General features: G+C 36.3%; 1 protein-coding gene across 1 annotated transcript in view; it reads right to left on the bottom strand.

The window, feature by feature from the left end:
* Positions 1 to 19094, bottom strand: part of SYNE1 (spectrin repeat containing nuclear envelope protein 1) — a 295201-nt gene that overhangs the window by 207949 nt on the left and 68158 nt on the right. The window contains exons 10-20 of the mRNA XM_054395242.1: positions 18866 to 18973; positions 17942 to 18079; positions 16646 to 16810; positions 13714 to 13826; positions 13004 to 13172; positions 8015 to 8111; positions 6342 to 6544; positions 2676 to 2840; positions 1172 to 1324; positions 589 to 732; positions 118 to 291 (exon numbers count right to left, since the gene is read on the bottom strand). Of these exons, the coding sequence (XP_054251217.1) occupies positions 118 to 291; positions 589 to 732; positions 1172 to 1324; positions 2676 to 2840; positions 6342 to 6544; positions 8015 to 8111; positions 13004 to 13172; positions 13714 to 13826; positions 16646 to 16810; positions 17942 to 18079; positions 18866 to 18973 (1629 nt within the window). The remainder of the gene's footprint in view (positions 1 to 117; positions 292 to 588; positions 733 to 1171; positions 1325 to 2675; positions 2841 to 6341; positions 6545 to 8014; positions 8112 to 13003; positions 13173 to 13713; positions 13827 to 16645; positions 16811 to 17941; positions 18080 to 18865; positions 18974 to 19094) is intronic.

Genomic DNA, 19094 nt, shown 5'->3' with positions numbered 1-19094 from the left:
TGTTTGTTGCCTGAATATGATAAAATACTCTGCTATCAAGCTGTAATCCAAACTCTTAGAAAGCTAACTCTAAGTATTGAGAAGCAGAAATATTTCTAACATGTTTTTGAAACTTACTTGGGCTTTTTGTTTAAGTAGAGTTGTAGGCTGTGCTTCAGGATCCAAGATAGAAATTATTTCATTGACTTTTTCAAGAGATTCATAAAAATGTGTGATTTGTTTCTCCAGTTCTTCCAGTGGAGACAGCAGATGCTGGCATTCATAAAGCAGGGTACAGGAACACTCCTTAACCTTCAGCCATTTTAAAGAAAAATAATTATTAAAAATGTTGTAAAATTCAATAAATAGCAGTTTTCTCTACATGTGGGCTAATACAGTTGCTACTTGCCTCTTTTAAGATTGATCAATCCTGATTGTACTACCTCTTAAAGAAAAGAATATTAAGAATGGTAGTCTTAAAGTCTAGGAGAAGTACTATATTTCTATAGCTATGAATTTTATCTAAGTAATTTATCTGAGCATTTATGGAGGGGAGCATACTATTTATTAGTTCAACAGCCAACAGGGTTTAGAAAAATAGTCTGCAACCTTGCTTAGCTGCTCTTTGATCCTTGTCAAAGTTCCAAGAATTTCATTCACTTCGTCTTGGGGAACTTCTTTTGTAACAAGTTGAGCTGTTCTTGTAACCATTTTGTACTGAGCTTCCATGGCAGGCACCTTCTGCTTAATATTCTAAAACAAATGGTTCAGAAAATATTTCAACATCAGCAGTCATTCATTTATTGGAGATGCAAGTTTGTTCTCAAGAGATAAAAGGTACATATTCCAATTATCAACTCTTTTCATCACTGATTTTAGTGAACAATGGATCGTATTTCAAAGGCACAAAAACTGTGCTTAAGGATATCAGTTAGCTCACATGAATGTGATTTGAAACTACAGAAAGAAATATCCAGTGGAATAGTGTTTGGGAAATGTTCTTCACAAATGTCAGTCATAGAGTACAATGATTTGTATTAGCTATACAGAAATTATTATATTGGAAACAAAAAAAGTAATAATTGAAATGCATGTTAAAATAACTTTATGATCTCAGAATTCAATAGTTACAACTTCTTTTTTTTTTTTTTTTTATGAAGGAGAGAGAAAGGAGTGGAATGAAGATACTTACTTCTAAATCTTGTACAAACATTTTGACATCAAGGAAAGTCATTTCCACAGGGACTGAAAATTTCCTATTGCTCCCATCAATAAAAGCTGTCAAATGGGCAACACCATCCAAATATTCCTTCCTCATTTTGTCCAGTTCATCCGCTCTAGCATACTAAAAGAATGTCAAGCACAAATGAGATATCTGGCAGTTAAGTAATGACTTGAGGCAATTAGCACATTTTTAATAATGGAAATTAACCTAACTTAGACATTAATTGTCTGCATTAGTTTCAGTGGTGCTGATAGTAAAAACAACAACATTCATACAACAGGTCAGCCTTTTAAAATTTTGGATCATGTGGAGCATACCAAACTCTCACGTGTTTCTAACCTAGAATAAACATCTCAATTAATTTCTCTTTACCTACAGTAATGACCAAGCTATTCAGCAATGAGAACATGAAAAGCTGAAAAAAGCGGAAGGATAAGGGAAATTTGAATAAAAAATGCTGGCTGGGGAAAGGCAAAAGCAGTTCTTTTAAAGCTGAAAGAGCTACATGACAGATTATAGCCAGCACATGAAAGAAGCTGCATAAGCAGGCAAAAAGATATTTACATGCTGGTCATTACTGTTTCCAGAGTGAATCACCCTGAGTATCATCATGAAAACATTCTGGTCAAGAGTGGAGAAAACTTACAATGGAAAAGGATCAGTTGTCACTTGCTTTTGCATTTACCTTGACTGCAATGGAAATAAATAATCATTCTAGTAAAGAAAATAGATTCCGCATCTTCAAATAGGCAATTGCTCTTTAACATCATTGGAAGGAGAAGACAGAATTCTATTTAACTATACCAAAGATTTTTCTAATGTGTTTATGAGGTGTGAAATACTTCTGTGTAATTTTATTTCACATCTTCTCTTTGCTTTTTAAAGAGCAATTATGGGAAAACTTATTTTCCAATCACTTCAATCTCTTCCATGTGATAGAGTATTTTCTTCATTTACTATCAGTGTCTCTTTCTGCACAAGACAGAAGTGATGTCTGAATAATTTAGGGAAAAAATAGTTAATTGACTTGCACTGCACCTATTTATGGCTGCACTATAATTGCATTAAACTTTTATTGGTAACTGAAATATTCATATTCATCATTGTCACTATGTAGTATTGCAAAGCTTACAATAATACTAACTACTTGAAATCAATATTTTTCTTTAAAGAACATTAAAGGATATGCATAAATAAGCACTGTATCAAGACAGAAAAACATAAAGAAGAACTATAACTTACACTTGCTGAAAATGTCCGAAAATAAGAAGTTGCGTAACCAAAAGATAAACAGAGGAAAGGCCCCAATAAAATAAACAGCTGCCAGGGATTAATTTCTAATTTAAGTAACAATAAACAATTAGTCACTTCAGTAAGTTGTCCTATTGTTCTGCCAGTGGAGCAAATCTGTCTTGCTTGCATAGAAATGACAAAGTAAGTATTTAAAAGTAACAATAGTGAAAACACACACCTGCTTAACTTGCATAAACAATTCTCTCCATCTTCCATTTAACAACAGTAGCTGTTGTTTAAGATCTCTGGAAATAGTCTCGTCACACGTCTCAATCAGAAAGTTACCAGCATCATTCATAGCTGTGTGCTGTTGGATCCAATGAGGTAAGTGCCGGAAGAAGTCCTGAAGAAGAAAATGAAAATTCTTTTCTGAAACTTTTTTCACATAGTCTTTAATTTAAATCATGAAACTGATATTTAATCACCAGATATCGGCTTGATAAAACTCTTCAAACAATTTTCCTCTGAAGCTTTTCATATCAGATATGCCCTAATAGAATTTTAAGATCTGTGAATGTAACCTATTACGGAATTAAATATTACCCACAAGTTTACTTAAAGCTCACTTTCCTCCAATGAGTAGCTTCAGTTAAATTAATGGAACTCCTCCTTAAGAGAAAGCTCCATAACTGAAGACTCTGTTGGGATTCATTTAATTTCTGTCCTATCTTCAAATAATATAGGCTCATAATTATCTGGGCCATATACAGACAGCAAAGAAATTCTTCCTATTCTGTGTACCATATGCAGCTTTCCTGGGTCTGGTATCCCAGAAGATATGAGAAGACGGATTTGTTAATTGCTGCTTCGTTCTGTTTCGTGAATGGTGAATGGGGAGGAGAAAAGGACAGCTGTCACTAATTTTTTTTTTTCCATGTTTCCAGTGAGACAACCTAAATAGCCCAGTCATAACACTAAATGCTTCTGTGCATCTTGTAGGCAGGTACACACACATAAATTGGTAGAGAAGACAAAGACCAACTCCCTGCCTTCTTTTTCCTCTTCAAGAGAATGAGCAAGTGTTCCCCAGGCATGTACCTCCAGGCATTATGACTACAGCTATACTAGTCAAGAAAACAGGACTCAATCACTGTCCCATGATTTTTCACATCTTCTCTGACAGTTTTGGCTTGTCCCTGCTACCCTTCTCCTAAACGATGCACAATTCAATGAATGGTGTGAGGCAAGGACTGTGCCCCATGGAATCATGAGACCATCTTCTTTTGAGGGAGAAAGGTTAGCCAAAAGGATGCAAGCTGAGCCACACTACTTGATGAACACTGACCCATTTTACTTATGACTATCAATTTACCCTACAATTCCAACGACAGCCCGATGCAATCCTTTGCTCAGGTATATATATGAAAAGTCCTGTCTAACTGTACTGTCAGTCATCCCAAGTTTCAGAGCTACAATCCTGAAACTTTATGGTTTATACTTGCCAGAACTCATCAGCAATAAAACCAGTTCTGATAAAGGCACAAAGATAATGTTCAGGTGCTCTGTACTGATGTATCAGTGAATAAACGTAATAGTCAGGCTTACCAGAGGTCAAGAAGGAAGAAAAAGAAGAGTAAACTACTCATGTCCTTGCACACACTTATTCCCACTAACCATTACCTTCCTCAGACTTTGCTGGAGAGTCTCTCCATTTAGAGAAGCCAACCTAAAGCATGTGTAAAATTTGGATAAATTTGGAATATACTACAAACCACACCTTATTCTCACTTAAAATGATACAGCCCTCTTTAGGGAAGTCCCCCCATGAGATCTAGAAGCCCTCTGACAACCTTTTGGACACAGCTGTTAGAGAAAACTGTGGGAGAGTGCAATTACAATGAGGCTATGACAGGAAGTGTTTAAGAGAAACTGTAAGTATATAAAGGAATTGTAATTTTTTCATTAATATATGTGCTGTTAATTTTCTAGTGCTCATGCTGATGACTGCATGACTGTTAATTGTACAAACTGGCGTAACTGTTGGTTATGGTCTTAATAACCAAATAAATACTGCTAAATCAGAACTCATTGAAACTAAGTGAACATTATTGCTGTGTGGTGCTGGATTCAAAGTAACTTTTAAAAATACGTATCTCAGTCTATAGGCAGATTGTGTTATTTCTGAGTGATCTTTAACAGTTTTGAGGCAATTTGAAGAAGAAATTAGCATTTGGGGAAGAATAACACTTTCATGTCTAAAGTTTTTGACAAGGCTTTTTGAAGTGTGAGCTTTTTTTTAGTGTGAGGTGTCCCTGCCCATGGCAGGGGGGTTGGAACTAGATGATCCTTGTGGTCCCTTCCAACCCTGACTGATTATATGATTCTAAAAAAAAAAAAACTCTTCATTTATCAGAATGGTAAGAAGTTTTTGTTGCCTTTAGGTTACAAATCAGAAGCATGTGTATACTTTACGGATATGTTCAGATTTCTGCTTTGAAAATCATTTAAAGGTAAAATTGTAAAACTGATCAGAGAAGTAAATATTCTGATCTTAGTCATATATATATGTATGTAAAAATATTTCATTTTAAACACTGACAAGTTACTTACACAAAACATACAGAAGGAGCTAAGATCAGTCTGATCAGTTGAGGCCATTCTTACTGCTCAGTAATAATAACCGTTGGTATTTATATTATGCCAGACTATTGAATTTTAAAGGTGCATTGCATTCTTTTGCATCAATTTAAATGAGCAAACTTCTACCAAAAAATTGTACTGTTCCATCATGTAATATGAAATGCTCACTGCTGAACTGATGTCAGTCTGATATCTTACAGCCTATGAAATCCCTACTTTGGAGTTAAGAGCTGTACAGCTGCTTCATTGACATTGAGTCAAAATGCAGCAGTATTACTCAAGTCAGTTTGGGTTGCTATTGAGGGTTCACAAACAAATCTTAGTGCTGCAATACTAGAAAAGTTAAAAAGACACCTTTATGACTGCAGGTCTCCAAAGGGAACTGTCTAACAGATTTCTAAACCACCAAGGAAATGGATTAACTACCTGCCAAACATAGTAACACATTAATAACGTCATTTGTGAAGGCAACTAACATCAAAATGTCATCAGTAAGGTAAAAAAATCAGTGCAAAAATAATTTTGTGTGTCTATATATGCAGAACATGACTATGCACTTTGGTAATTTACCTTTGAGTGAATCATGTTACATTCATGTCTTAGAGGAATACTGCTGTCCTATATATTCATGGCAAAGATACCTCTATTTGTGATGCCCTAATACATGTCTAACATAGAAAAAGTAGTACGAAGAGCAGCTGAGGGAACTGGGGTTGTTTAGTCTGGAGAAAAGGAGGCTGAGGGGAGACCTTATACCTATCTACAACTACCTAAAGGAGGTTGTAGTGAAGTGGGCATTGGCCTGTTCTCCCAGGTAGCAAGTGATGGGATGAGTGGAAACAGCTTCAAGCTGCACTGAGGAGGTTTAGTTTGAACATTAGGAGAAATTTCTTCACTGAAAGAGCTGTCAGGCACTAGAACTGGCTGAATCATCATCCCTGGAGGTATTTAAAAGGCCAGTAGTTGTGTTGCTTAGGGACATGGTTCAACAGCAGACTTGATAGTGTTAGGTTTATGGTTAGACTTCATGATCCCAAGTGTCTTTTCCAGTCTAAGCAACTCTACACATTAGCACAGATGATGCCTTCCTTCACTGGGTATATATATATATGTTTCTATACACACTACACACTGAAACTCCTATGATGAATGTGACAGTATGCCAGGAATCGAAACATGCCTCCCTCTTGTATGTGAATGCAAAAACATATCCCACATTTCATAATTTACAAAATAGCCAGATACTTACACTATTAGTGCATACCTTTTTAGAATGTTCAGGTTGATTCAGCATTTTTTCAGCATCTTCCAGCCAAGCTTGTAGACTTGCCACAGTGCTGCTGTATCTGTCCCAATTAGCTATTACTTCTTCCAACATACTTCTTACACTTCTCACCTCTACAGAGAGGTTCCTCCACTGTGCTGTTGTTTCACTCATGAATTTCATCACATTCTCAACTTCTTCCACTGAGATACAGGAAAGACAGATTATTTTAGTTCATTATTATTTCTGTAAAGTTTAATTTTATGTTATGCTTACCCATTCTCACCAGGGAATTATATTTTACAGCAACTTCTATTTCAGTAGGCTTTTATATACATATGCTCACAGCCCAGTTTTAGTGCTGTGAGAAAGTCAACCTGTGAAGTAAGACTATGGAAAGTATATAAAATGAGTGATACATTAAAACAGTCATACTGCATATTCAGTGTAGTGTTCTCTTCCAAGCTATAATAAATCAAGAGAGAAAGTTTCCTTCAAAAGGCAGAAAATACCAGAGATGTATATTGTACAAATATATTATGCCTGCATTGAAAATGCTGAATTAAATTTTAATTTTCCTTCCACTGACTTTAAAACCAAACTGCTGCTAATTTCTTGCCATTTAATTTTCCTCACAACAAAGGAATAAGTGCGTCCTCATCCCAGAAGAAAAAAGAAAGGAAAAGGACCCATGAAGATCCTTAGTCTTCATAAAACATGCAGAGTACAGATAATTTAAAAATTTAGCTAAGATGTCCTCTAATTTGTACTGCTGTTCCTGAATTCAAGTTAGTAGCTGCCCCATAGAAAAGAATTTGGTTTGTTTCTAATAGCATTGAATAAGACTATGAGTTTTATCACTTGTAAGTATAAAACATATTTACTTCTGTAAGATTTGAGTGTCACCATAATGAACCTAAAAAAAAAAAAATATATATATATCCAATTTGTCTCCACATCTGCTAAATATTTTAGCATCTGCAGCAATCCTCCACAGAAAATATTGTGTTATCTCCTCAGAGATTAAAGTGATCTCATGTCTGCAACTATCTAGGTCAAATAGTGGCCTCATGCATTCACACTGAACTCAGCATTATTCAGGAATTACAGGAGGCAGCTGTTGAATCAGCAACATATTTTTTTCCATGTATATTCATACTTCAACTATAATTTGGGTTCCTCTTAGAGGTTTTCACAGTTAATGAAGAATCTTCAATAAATCAGGGTATACTTTTCCTACGACAGTGATACTGAGACAAATGGTCTATTTGTCTTTTCCTAGCAGATGAAGCCAAACCAGGGAGCATTTCCAGGCACCAGAACATGACCTACAATAGTCCTGATTTTGCCTCTGGTATGCTTTTGACCCAAATCAATAGTACTGAAAATAAAAATCAGAAGTTGTCATGGATCATGAACTTCTACCATTAGGAAGCGTGTACATGACCACCTTTTTCTGGAGATTAAGAAATCCCAACACCAGGAAGGCAGGCTGCTTGGTACCAGCTGAAATTGCTACAGGCAATGATCTACCAGAGTAGCCTCTCTGGTGAACTGTAGCTGCTGTACATATCTGCTGCATGGAACACACAAATATTAGGTATTTTTAGAGATGCTTATGACAAAAGAGATTCAACTGGTGTTCCCATGACCAAAGAAACATAGCTATTTACCTGAACCATTTGCTTTGGCATACATTTCAGCTGCTCTTTTCAAGATCTGGTAAGTAACTTCATACTGCTCAAAGAACTTACTGTTTTCAATAACAGACTGAAAAGAAAAACAAAGATGAAATAAAGACAAACATCAAGAATGAGGATATTTTCCATGACATTACATCAGGAAAGTGATGACAACTTTTAACTTCATTATTCCTCCATTGATTATTTTCATCATTATAAAATACTTATATTATCATCATTATAAAAGACATAAATTTCACCTTGTCAAATTAGTGGCACAGCAGAATCTCTCTTTACAGATATATATATACTTTGCATATGGAAAAATTCTCTGATTATTTAATATGTTCTGAGTTAGTCTAGAAGTTGCTGATTTCCTGAAATTAGCATATGATACATTGTGCAGAAACCAAGCAATTAGTTTTTTAATGGAAACTTTTACACTGGAGTCCAAGTGGAATCACTTTAATTAAAAAAAAAAAAAAATCCATACAAGTCAGCACAAAAATTAAATCCCATTAAACCAGTTAATTTTTTAAAATTGTTCCTGTATACTGAAAGGCAGGTTTCACTTTAAGAGATAAAAAACATTTGAGTTAGCGTTCAGTTATCCTTTACCTTTTTTGGTAATCCAGAGAAATAAGACTAAGTAAACACTGCAGAAAGAAATACTGCTTTTCCTAAGTGTGACACAGTGCTTTTCCTTTGTGGGTGACATTTTAGCTGTGCAATGTGTAAAAGAGCAATGAATAATTTATCTGGAAATATTTTGGTCACAAAGTTTTGGGTCTTTATAATTTATGCCTTTTTACCTCTTATGGTATTGTCTCTTGGAAATGTTACGTCCTTTAAATGTCATATGTAATTCTATATCTTGCATTGTCACTGTTGAAAAAGAAAGAATCCCTGCTCTTTTATCTGACTTTTATATTGCCTTATCTAATGTACTTATCCAGAGTTTTGCAATGGTTTTGTTGATTAAACCACCTACCATGCCTCCTCAGTTACAGATCTACAAAATTAAGGCAAGTATATTTGACATAGATCCACACAAGCTTTGAATATCAGAATAGACAAAATTCTGTATGTACTAGGTGTGACTTTGGTAAAACTAGGTTTCATAGGAGATCAAAGTTCAATGTACTTTGAAGAGAAGTAGTAGATTAGATTATATCATGCACCTACATGATATAAACATGAAAAAAACAGTTTTAAAATTTCACCTGCCAAACAGTATATGTATGTGTGTGTGTATATATATATATATACAAATCTTCTAACTTAAACCTTTTGCAGTTCCTATGTCAAATCACCAGTTATCTAGTACACATTTTAGAAATATGTTTATAAACAAGGAAACATTTTACCCTGAACTAAAACCTCCAAGATTTCATGAGAGAAACCAAAAGACTGCATCAAACTACTTGTATAATACTGATCTCAAGAGAAATTGGAAATATTTTCCAAAACTAAATATAGACATTTTACTGATTAATATTGTCTCCTATCTGACAAGGTACCTTTCCCCAAATTTGTATAGCATATTGTGCTAATATAGCAATGCCAGTTCTATGGGTTAAAATCCAAGGATAACTGTACCTCATATCTCCACAATAAGTGAGACTCCAGTACACTGGGTCGATAGTGTACAAATTATCATGACCTATACTTTTCATATATGACAAACAAGTGAAAAGAAGATGGGGTACAGTAACAAGCACCACTTTATAAGTCACAGTACATAAATATTTTCCAGGCATATGTTCTATCCAGATCCTAACCATACATGTTCCTAGAATGCTGACGTTATTCAGCCTGCTTTGGCAGACAAACAAACTTACATTTTTATCTCCTACTAATATAGCCACTGATTACAGCTTTCCTACGTAAGACTCCTAATTTACTGGAAGAGTAACACTTGGCTCTTGGTCCTAGAAAATTGCTCCCAGGTAAGTCAAAGCAAGTAAAGTCTCCTATCACTGGACACCTGGAAGAAGCCACATGTCAAGGCCATCAGGAATCAAACTGAAATCTATTTATCTACTTGTCTCAATTTCCTCATTTTCATGTGATGCAGCTCCATAAACGATGCAATTAAACATTTTCTTTCCCCTAACAACCATCTCAGCATTAGAGGTCTGAGGCACAAAAATAATTGAGGTAATCACAAACTACCATACAAATCCAACACTTAATGTTCAGTTTAAGCAAAACCAACAAAAGAAAGAAAGAAAGAAAGAAAAAAGAAAGTTATATAAAATAATAACCCCCAAATCAAGCTATCCACTTCCTCATTTTATTTCCCTTGCCACCTTTTGGTAGTTTTTGCAATGGTCTTACAGAGTAAACAAATTGACTACAACTCCTAGACATTACACACCACTCTAGCAAACTATGTTATTTTAAATAACCACCTGAATTTTGCAAAGCTTGTTCAAAACAAGGCTTAACTTCTGAATTTCCATGTGTCCCTAACTGCTAAAGTTTAAACGTAGAAAGGGAAAAGTGTGAATAATACATCTTCAGTTCTGCCTTTGCAGAGGAACTTTATCGAGTTTCAACTCGGCTTTGCGAGTATCAGCAACTTTGTCTGCAGTGTCTTGGCTCTGAGTGGTTCTATAACTGTATGAATTCCTTCACACCAGTTTTCTCCTGGCCAAATTTCCTCAGATGAATAGAACAGAAGTGGAAAAAATATTTAGCCCTGCCATGCTTTTGAAAGAATCCCTCACACTCTAACATGGAAATGCATCAGTGGTACTATGGGGGAACTGAATGCAAAAAACATCTTCTATCCCAATGCTTAATCTGTGTATACAGTCACTATGAAGTGCATCTATGTAGTTGTTAAAAATGAAATTAAGTTCTTTGTAATTGCTACCTAAGACAAGCAAAACTCTAGAATTTGGAACTTCCAGGTATGCTTTTTAAGTTGCTGGTCAGACAGCAGCTGGGACATTATTTCTGTTTGAAGAAATGGTGCAAAGAGATTCACTTTCACAGAATCACAGAATGCTAAGGGCTGGAAAGGACCTTGAAAGATCATGTAGTCCAACCACCCTGCCAGAGCAGGATCACCTATACCAGATCACACATGAATGCATCCAGGTGGGTCTTGAATATCTCCAGAGAGGGAGGCTCCACAACCCTCCCTGGGCAGCCTGTTCCAGTGTTCTGTCACCCTCACAGTGAAAAAATTTTTCCTCATGTTTACATGGAGCTTCCTGTGCTTCAACTTCCACCCATTGCCCATTGTCCTGTCATTGGGCACCAATGGGACCCCGACTTCATCCTCTTGGCACTCACCCTTTACGTATTTATAAACATTAAATATGTCACTGTGTCGGTGTGAGCTGAAATTCCCCCCCCCCACCGACAATAACCAGGCTAGCCCAGTCTGGAAGCAAATGAAAAGCTGTATTTACAAGCAGAGTCTAAAATCTACAATGAAATGCAATGAATATATACAAATATACAAAATTCACGACATTCACAAATATATACAATCAGCAGAAAAAGCACAACCGATCTCCCTTTGCTTCCCCCCAAGGGGACCCTCCCAAAGGGGCCTCTCTCTCCCAGGAGCTTCCCCCCCAGACCCCCCTGGACAGAGAAGCAGAGTTTAGTTAGAGCAGAAAGTTGTTAACTTAGATACCAAGGTCAGTACATGTTATCTTCAGCCAGAAGAGAAGAAGAAAACAGCAGCCAGACAGCCCAGCAACTGCCCCCACTGCCGAACGCAGAATGTGCAGAATGCCTACTTTGTTTTGGGTAATAGTTCTTAAACATTTCTATCTATCCAATGGAAGTGTTTAGAACAATTGTTATTTTGCTTTCTTACACCCAATAGTGACTTATTTACATTCTTTCACTTTCTCTGTTCTGAACTTTGCAAGGAAAAATTAAAAAGACAGTTTCAAACCATCACAGTCACCCATCAGTCTCCTCCTCTCCAAGCTAAAGAGACCCAGCTCCTTCAGGATTTCCTCACAAGGGAGATATTCCACTCGTTTCAGTACCTTTGTGGATCTGTGTTGTACTCTTTCAAGCAGTTGCCTGTCCTTCCGAGGGGCCCAAATCTGGACACAAAATTCCAGATACAGCCTCACCAGGGCAGAGTAGAAGGGGAGGAGAACCTCTCTCAACCTACTAGCCACACCTCTTCTAATACAACCCAGGATACCATTGGCCTTCTTGGCCACAAGAGCACATTGCTGGCTCGTGGTCAACCTTCCATCCACTAGGACCCAAGGTCCTTTTCCCCTTCACTGCTCTCCAATAGGTCAGTCCCCATGGAGTTGCTCTTTCCCAGATGCAAGACTCTACGCTTGCCCTTGTTGAATTTCATTCAATTACTCCGTGCCCAACTCTCCAACCTGTCTAGGTCTTGCTGAATGGCAGCACAACCTTCTGGTGTGTCAGCCACTCCACCCAGTTTTGACAGTGCCCTCATCCTGGTTGATGAATATATTGAATAGTACTAGTCCCAGTACTGACCCATTAGGAACTCCACCAGATGCAGGGCTCCAACCAGACTCTGTCCCATTGACCACAACTCTCTGACTTCTTTCCTTCAACCAGTTCACAATCCATCTCACTACCTGATCATCCAGACCACACTTCTCTGTGAAGATGCCGTGGGAGACAGTGTCAAATGCTTTACTAAAATCAAGATAAACCACATCCACTGCTCTGCCATCATCTATCCGCCTGGTTATGTCCTCATAAAAGGCTATCAGGTTGGTTAAACATGACTTCCCCTTGGTAAAACCATGTTAACTGCTCTTGACTAAAGTTCTTCCACGGGAAAGATATTGCATAAAAATGCAGTCATAAAATTGATGACTGGCAAGTCTCACTTCTGTTTCTGGTTGTGGGTGGTGGTTGGTTTGTTGTTTTGTTTTGTTTTCCCTCATTTCCAGCAGCCTTAAATATGAATATTTAAAAAATAATTATAGAAAGACAGAAACTCCAACTTACAATATAATTTTGAAGAAGTAGCTCCACTGACTCTCGCCTTCCATATTTGACAATCCACGATTTTAACTTTGATTCTGCAAGGACTAAGAGTGACAGTAGACGGTACTTCAGTTCCAGAAACTCCATCTTCAACAGATGGAGCTCAGATGAAGAGACAACAAAATTAAACCTATGAAATGAATCACAGTGTAGTAAAATAACAGCAACATTCATTTTTGTAGGAGAAGCTGAAAGCTTTAGTAATAGCTCAGACATTTTTCTTATTTTTCACTGAATTCATTCTATAAACATTTAATTATGTAAGATAATCATTCTGATCACAGCTTTGAAATAGCAAATTAACTGCATTTCTGTTTATTCATCGATTTACATCTGATACTGTTTGGTAAAGTCATTTTTCCTTTTTTTTTTTTTTCCACATGCATCCTGGTTGTTACATAACATTTCTTCCAGGAACATGTAATAACAGAATCAATGTAAAAAAGTATTCCCTTCCAAAACCTGTAACTTGTTTTGATTCTCATAAATCCTTAATGCATTAGGCTTTTCAGTATATTTTTATGTATATTCTAGGAGGTTTTCCCTTCCAATTTTTTTCATGCCTGCCACTAAGAAACATAGTTAGAGAGTGATTTCTGTGTGAACAGATTAAAAGCAAACCGGTTCCCTTTCATTCACAGAGGGTTTATATTTCAGATTCAAAGCCTTACCTCTCTGCCATATCCTCTAATTGGTCAGATGGAACAGGAACTCCGTTAACAGACCTGGCTCTGTGGATCTCATGGAATGCCTTTTTGTGACCATCTATGTTTTTCAGCAGATCCTGATTTGATTTTAAGAGAGTGAGCGGGAAGGGATAGAATGAGACAGAGAAAGAGAGAAAGCTCACAGTAGGCTATCTAACTAATAAGCACAATTTTAAGCCTGCGCTGATGACTCAATGTAGTTAACTATTTGATCATGCTCCCACATTTGCATGCAAGGTTATGCATACCACAAAAGCATTTACATCAACCTGAACATTTACATAGGGAACCCCCTTATAAGATGCTCTACTAAAGCTGTTTCTAATAATTATGGACAATTGTAAAACAGAGGATACACTGCAAAGGTTTAACAAAACAACAAATCTTAACTATTAAATAATCCCTGAACTGCAGTCTGAATACTCCAACATCACAACAGCATAATCTTGGTAAATTTACTCTTTACGTGCTTCTAACAGATACTAACCTTTATTAAGTACAGATTCAAATTTTCAGCAATCTGTTCCACTATACACAGGCAGACGACCCATAGCTCATGCAAATATATATCCAATATTCAGTAACTTTTCACTCTTTCAGCATCAAAAGATTTCAGGATCGCTCTCTCTATATTACACGAATGAATGCAGAATGTGGTACCCGAGCTGCATTCGTGTGATACGAATTTTACCAGCAAAAGCCTTACAGCAGAGCACATTTCAACTGTAACTAAGCAACACTGCTTCAAACGGCTTCCTGGAGATTACATATTAAAATGAATGACTGGCAGCAGTCTTCAAAGAGAAACCGTAACAATAACACGGCAAGTCCCCGGTGGCTGACACGACACAGAACAGTGCATAATTTACTGCATACAGACACCTCCTGGCATAAAGTACTCAGAAGCCTAGTAACCAAGGAAATTATACAAAGGTGCCCCTCTCTCACCTGAGGGAACAAAATGCAGGTTTGTATATTGATCACAGATGTCTGTTTGTTCCTTTGTGCTGACGAAAGGTTTCTCTCTAATCAACACTCAGTATTTGCAGAGCAGATATTAATGGTAATTCATTGGCTCAGCTCACTAAATGGTCCCACCAGCCCCATCAACCCACCTGTATTTTTATTGTTTTCCACGTCAGCCAACACCCTTTTGTGAACAGAAATTTATTAGATTTTCTCAGATGCAAGTGATGCATTAATTTACCATAGTGAAAACTTTAGTGAGGGCATCCTGTGACTAACATTCATGTAAAGGAAAGACTTGGACCAAGTATCTCAGCTGGCTGCATTTGAGACCTTGCCAGTCAGAAAAGGATGTCCCTAACATGCATTGGCTAGTCAAAACAAACCCCAGGAGTTTCATCTAACATCAGCTGAAAGCCCAAGAAAACTTTTATATAGGGTTCTCATGAAGTGAAATCCTGCTCTGCAAAATGACCCTCAACAAGCACAGACATTATCCTTAGTTTCTGGATCTTGGTGGCAATATTAACCAAAATAAACTTAAGCTCTTGTCTGTTTCCATGAATGTTTATTCAAATAAGATTATAAATTTTGTATGAGCTTCAAAGTGGCCATAAGCTATAAAATTCATTGTCAGATGAGACAAAGTGATGATGTCATCTGAACAAAACTGTAACAAACAAACCCCAATAACAACCTAGGAAACAAGGACTGAAAAAAAAAATTAATCCATTTTTGGTACCATCCAAAAGCACATTAGTATTCACCTGTGCAATGCTGAACAAGAAAAAAAACTCTGAGAACTGATATAATTACACATGCTTCTTCTCAGAGCTTTCAGTTTCCCATTCTCATGGGAAAACTACTCTTGGCACAGACTAACCTAAATCAAAGCTTATTTGTTGGCACAAAAATCCCTTCCCACAGCAATTCTGATGGAAAAACAACACAGTTTAGGACACATTCTTTTGGATTTCTTATGAATGTATCAAAAGGAAGTCTATAGTGTTCATATTATAAGAACAAAATGGTGTTTGATTTGCATTTTTAAACAAATGTTAAATCTTACGAATCCTGAAACATTTGGGATTACAAGAAAGCTAAGGACATTGAGAAATACAAGAGACCATACCTTGAAGGAAAACAGTATCTTCCTTATTAGATTTTAATAATGTTTTGGTTAAATTTTATTAGCCACCACGTAAGTCCAAAAAGCTGCCACTATTCTAATAAAAAGTAATCAGAAGACCAAACCGATCTTCCAGATAACTAGAATTGTCTGTAACAGCTGTGTCAAGATGACCATGCAACTTGTCAGCCTTTCATTATATGGCATTACTTCTTTAAGAGAAAGTAATCATATCCTAAATCACTCATATCCTAAAGACAAAAATAACAAAACCACAATAGTTTTAAAATAGTAGTGTGATAGAGGGAAAAAAAAAGAAAGCAATATAAACTAAACTTCAACTCACCAAAGAATAATGGCAAAGTTATTTAATTTTTTCCCTGTTTCCTAGAGCAGAGGGGACTTTTCCCCCTAGCATATCACCTGCACTTACTATAAGCTTTTCCTCTCTTTTCTGTCTCACCTAGAAAGCTCATATTGGTTGACCAATGTACCCAACTTCTGGTTCTATAGAATATTACCCAACAGCAATCCTGAAATAGGGGAACATCTAAAACATTAATACTGGATGTCTTGCAGATAAAAGAAGTAGGAGCATTCAAAAGCAATTTTAAATATTGCTTGTGAGATACACAGATATCACAGTTCAAGTCATCACTAGAAGACTGCTAGTTTTAGCTACCATCAAGATGACACCACCCCCAGATACTAGAAATAAAATTGTTTCCTTGTATTGTATGGATCATTTACAGCTCTGGAAACAACCAAGTGTAATGCACAGGATGAATGCTGTAGGTCTACCTTATGTTGTTCAAGCTTCCGGTGTATTGTATTCGCTGTTTCTTCATGAGCTTGGTGAACAGTTACTTCCTCCCTCAGAGCAGCCTCTGCTCTATAAAGCCAAGCCCCTATGGCCCCCAAGGGTGCAGGAAGAGATTTATCAAGGTGCATGTGCCAATCAAGTAGCTAGGAAATAAAATAAAAGGACTGAAATTTCTTTCTTGCTTAATTATACAAACAAGTACCTTAGGATGTTATACTGGTAAGACCAAACCCCCACAAATAGAGTATGTTTGAGGCATAAACCTAGGTATGTTACTTCACATTAGTTCTGAAATTAAAGCATTCTCACAGGCAACAAAATCTCTAGAAGGGTTCACTGATTCACGTATTTCCCTTCCAGAATAGGGAGTTACAAAACCAACCACATACAAATTAGAACAACTGATAAGCTAAAGATCTGGAATTTCATCAGTTAACAGGCACAGCAAGGCATGTCAGACCTTCTTTCACTTAATATAATTTATGTCATGTTCTTGCATAAAATATTTTTATCTCTGTTTTGAATATATTGTTTCTGTCTAAAATGCAAATGAGTCTCAAAGGGCTGTGGAGTCAAGAACACAGAAATAAAATATTGAATCTTATTGGCAATCCTAGTTATGGAATTGAAAAAAATCATGAAAATTATGTCAAAACTCCAGAGTATTTTTAAACAGATCCTCTATTAAATAAATGACATTTTTAAAAGTATTGATTAATATACACTGAATAATAATGACTTAATAACTTATTAGGGAATAAAATGCTTGGGATTTTTCATTCAATTACTATGAGATTACTATCATACTAATATTAATTTTTTACTATTGCCACAAGGTAAAAAATAGCAGTAAAGCCTCATTTAATGATAACATATTCAGCATTACACTGTTTTTCTAAAAGTTATATTAAAAAACATTATATTACAATTTTTAAGGTAACTGGGAATTGACATTAAAATTGCATTTCAAAGGAGCACTGTGCATTATTTTATCAACAATGTTTTGAGCTTGGCTAAGCACTGCTAACACTTTCAAACAGAGGAAATCTCAAAGCACAGTCCTTTTCTTAAAGTTCATATTCTATTTTTGAGCAATCTTAAACAGCGCAGTAAATGTCAAAACGTATGCAAAGTAATTCAACAGTGCTAGAAAGTTGGTCCGTTTTTAGGTTCCTAATGTCTAATAAAATTAATAGTAAACAGGTGTCTACATGATTTGAAATTCTCATCCTCTATTTAATTAAAAACATACAGTGAAATAATTTTCAACTTACCCTGGAAGAAACTCTCTCCCATGCCTGTTTCACCATAGCTTGATCAAGTGATAACTTTCCATCTTTCCTTAATGACTGGGTTGCAAGTTCAATCTGCTTCCTTTTTACCTCATATTGTACTCTGAAATGCTTAAATGACTGCAAAAAGAGAAAAAGAAATCAATGTAGTACAAAGTCAAAGAATTAAATTATTCTACATTTATGGAGTAGTAAAACATACAGCACTTTTTTTTTTACTAATAGAGTCCTATTCCTTCTAAAGAGAAATAGCAGTAAAGTTGTATATTTACACTGAAATGCATTTTATTAAAGGTTTTAATAGACTATAGAATCATCCAGGGAAATATAGGTAGAACTTCTGTATTTCCCTTCAGTTATCAAATGCTTGAACAATAGATGAAAGGAAACAATATCAGATAAACTAGCATATAAATTAAATGCTACTTGGGACAGAGAGTGGCTAATTTCAGAGAAGAGCTGAGCCTCAGGAGAAAATTTAGGCCAAAATTTATATTGTCAGTGTAGATATTAACCTTTGAGAGAGAGGCTAAAAATGCTCTAAGCCCTGTCCTTTGTACCTGTCACCTCATTCAGCATTCAGTCCTACCTCCTATCAGAGCTATATTATGCAGGATGTGGAAGGACTGTTACAGACACAGGCTCACTTCTAACTAGGACAGTCCTTCTTCATGCTGCTAGAAAAAGCTCTGTGTTAGGGAAACCATCTGTGCACTGCTCTATGTGGCAAAGCTGGAGATGACATGAGAATTCTTCCACCAGTAAAAGGCAAGACAGTTTGTGTCCTTCTTTCTTTAAGCTATAATATATTGACTTGCATACATACAGACTGCATAAAATAGTGCAGTACATGTTATACACAGTGATGACAATAACGTCTTACACAAAATTTTCTGTATTGCTTACCTGGTATTTCTCCTGTAAGCTTGTTTCTGCCACCTGTGCTCGGGCTAAGTCTCTTTCAAATTGTTCTGCCCACACTTTTAGGTCTCTCAGCATCAGTCTGTCTTCCCTCTATGATTTAGTACAGCCACACACACAAAAATAATTGTAGTCTATTAGGAGAGGTGTCAGCTATAGTCCACAAATTAACATCTCTCTAGCCAGTCAAGGGCATTAGTTGTAGTGAAAGCCA

The sequence above is a fragment of the Indicator indicator genome, chromosome 2 (genome assembly GCF_027791375.1).
Source record: "Indicator indicator isolate 239-I01 chromosome 2, UM_Iind_1.1, whole genome shotgun sequence".
Classification (NCBI taxonomy): domain Eukaryota; kingdom Metazoa; phylum Chordata; class Aves; order Piciformes; family Indicatoridae; genus Indicator; species Indicator indicator.
This window is presented reverse-complemented; position numbering and strand designations above follow the sequence as displayed.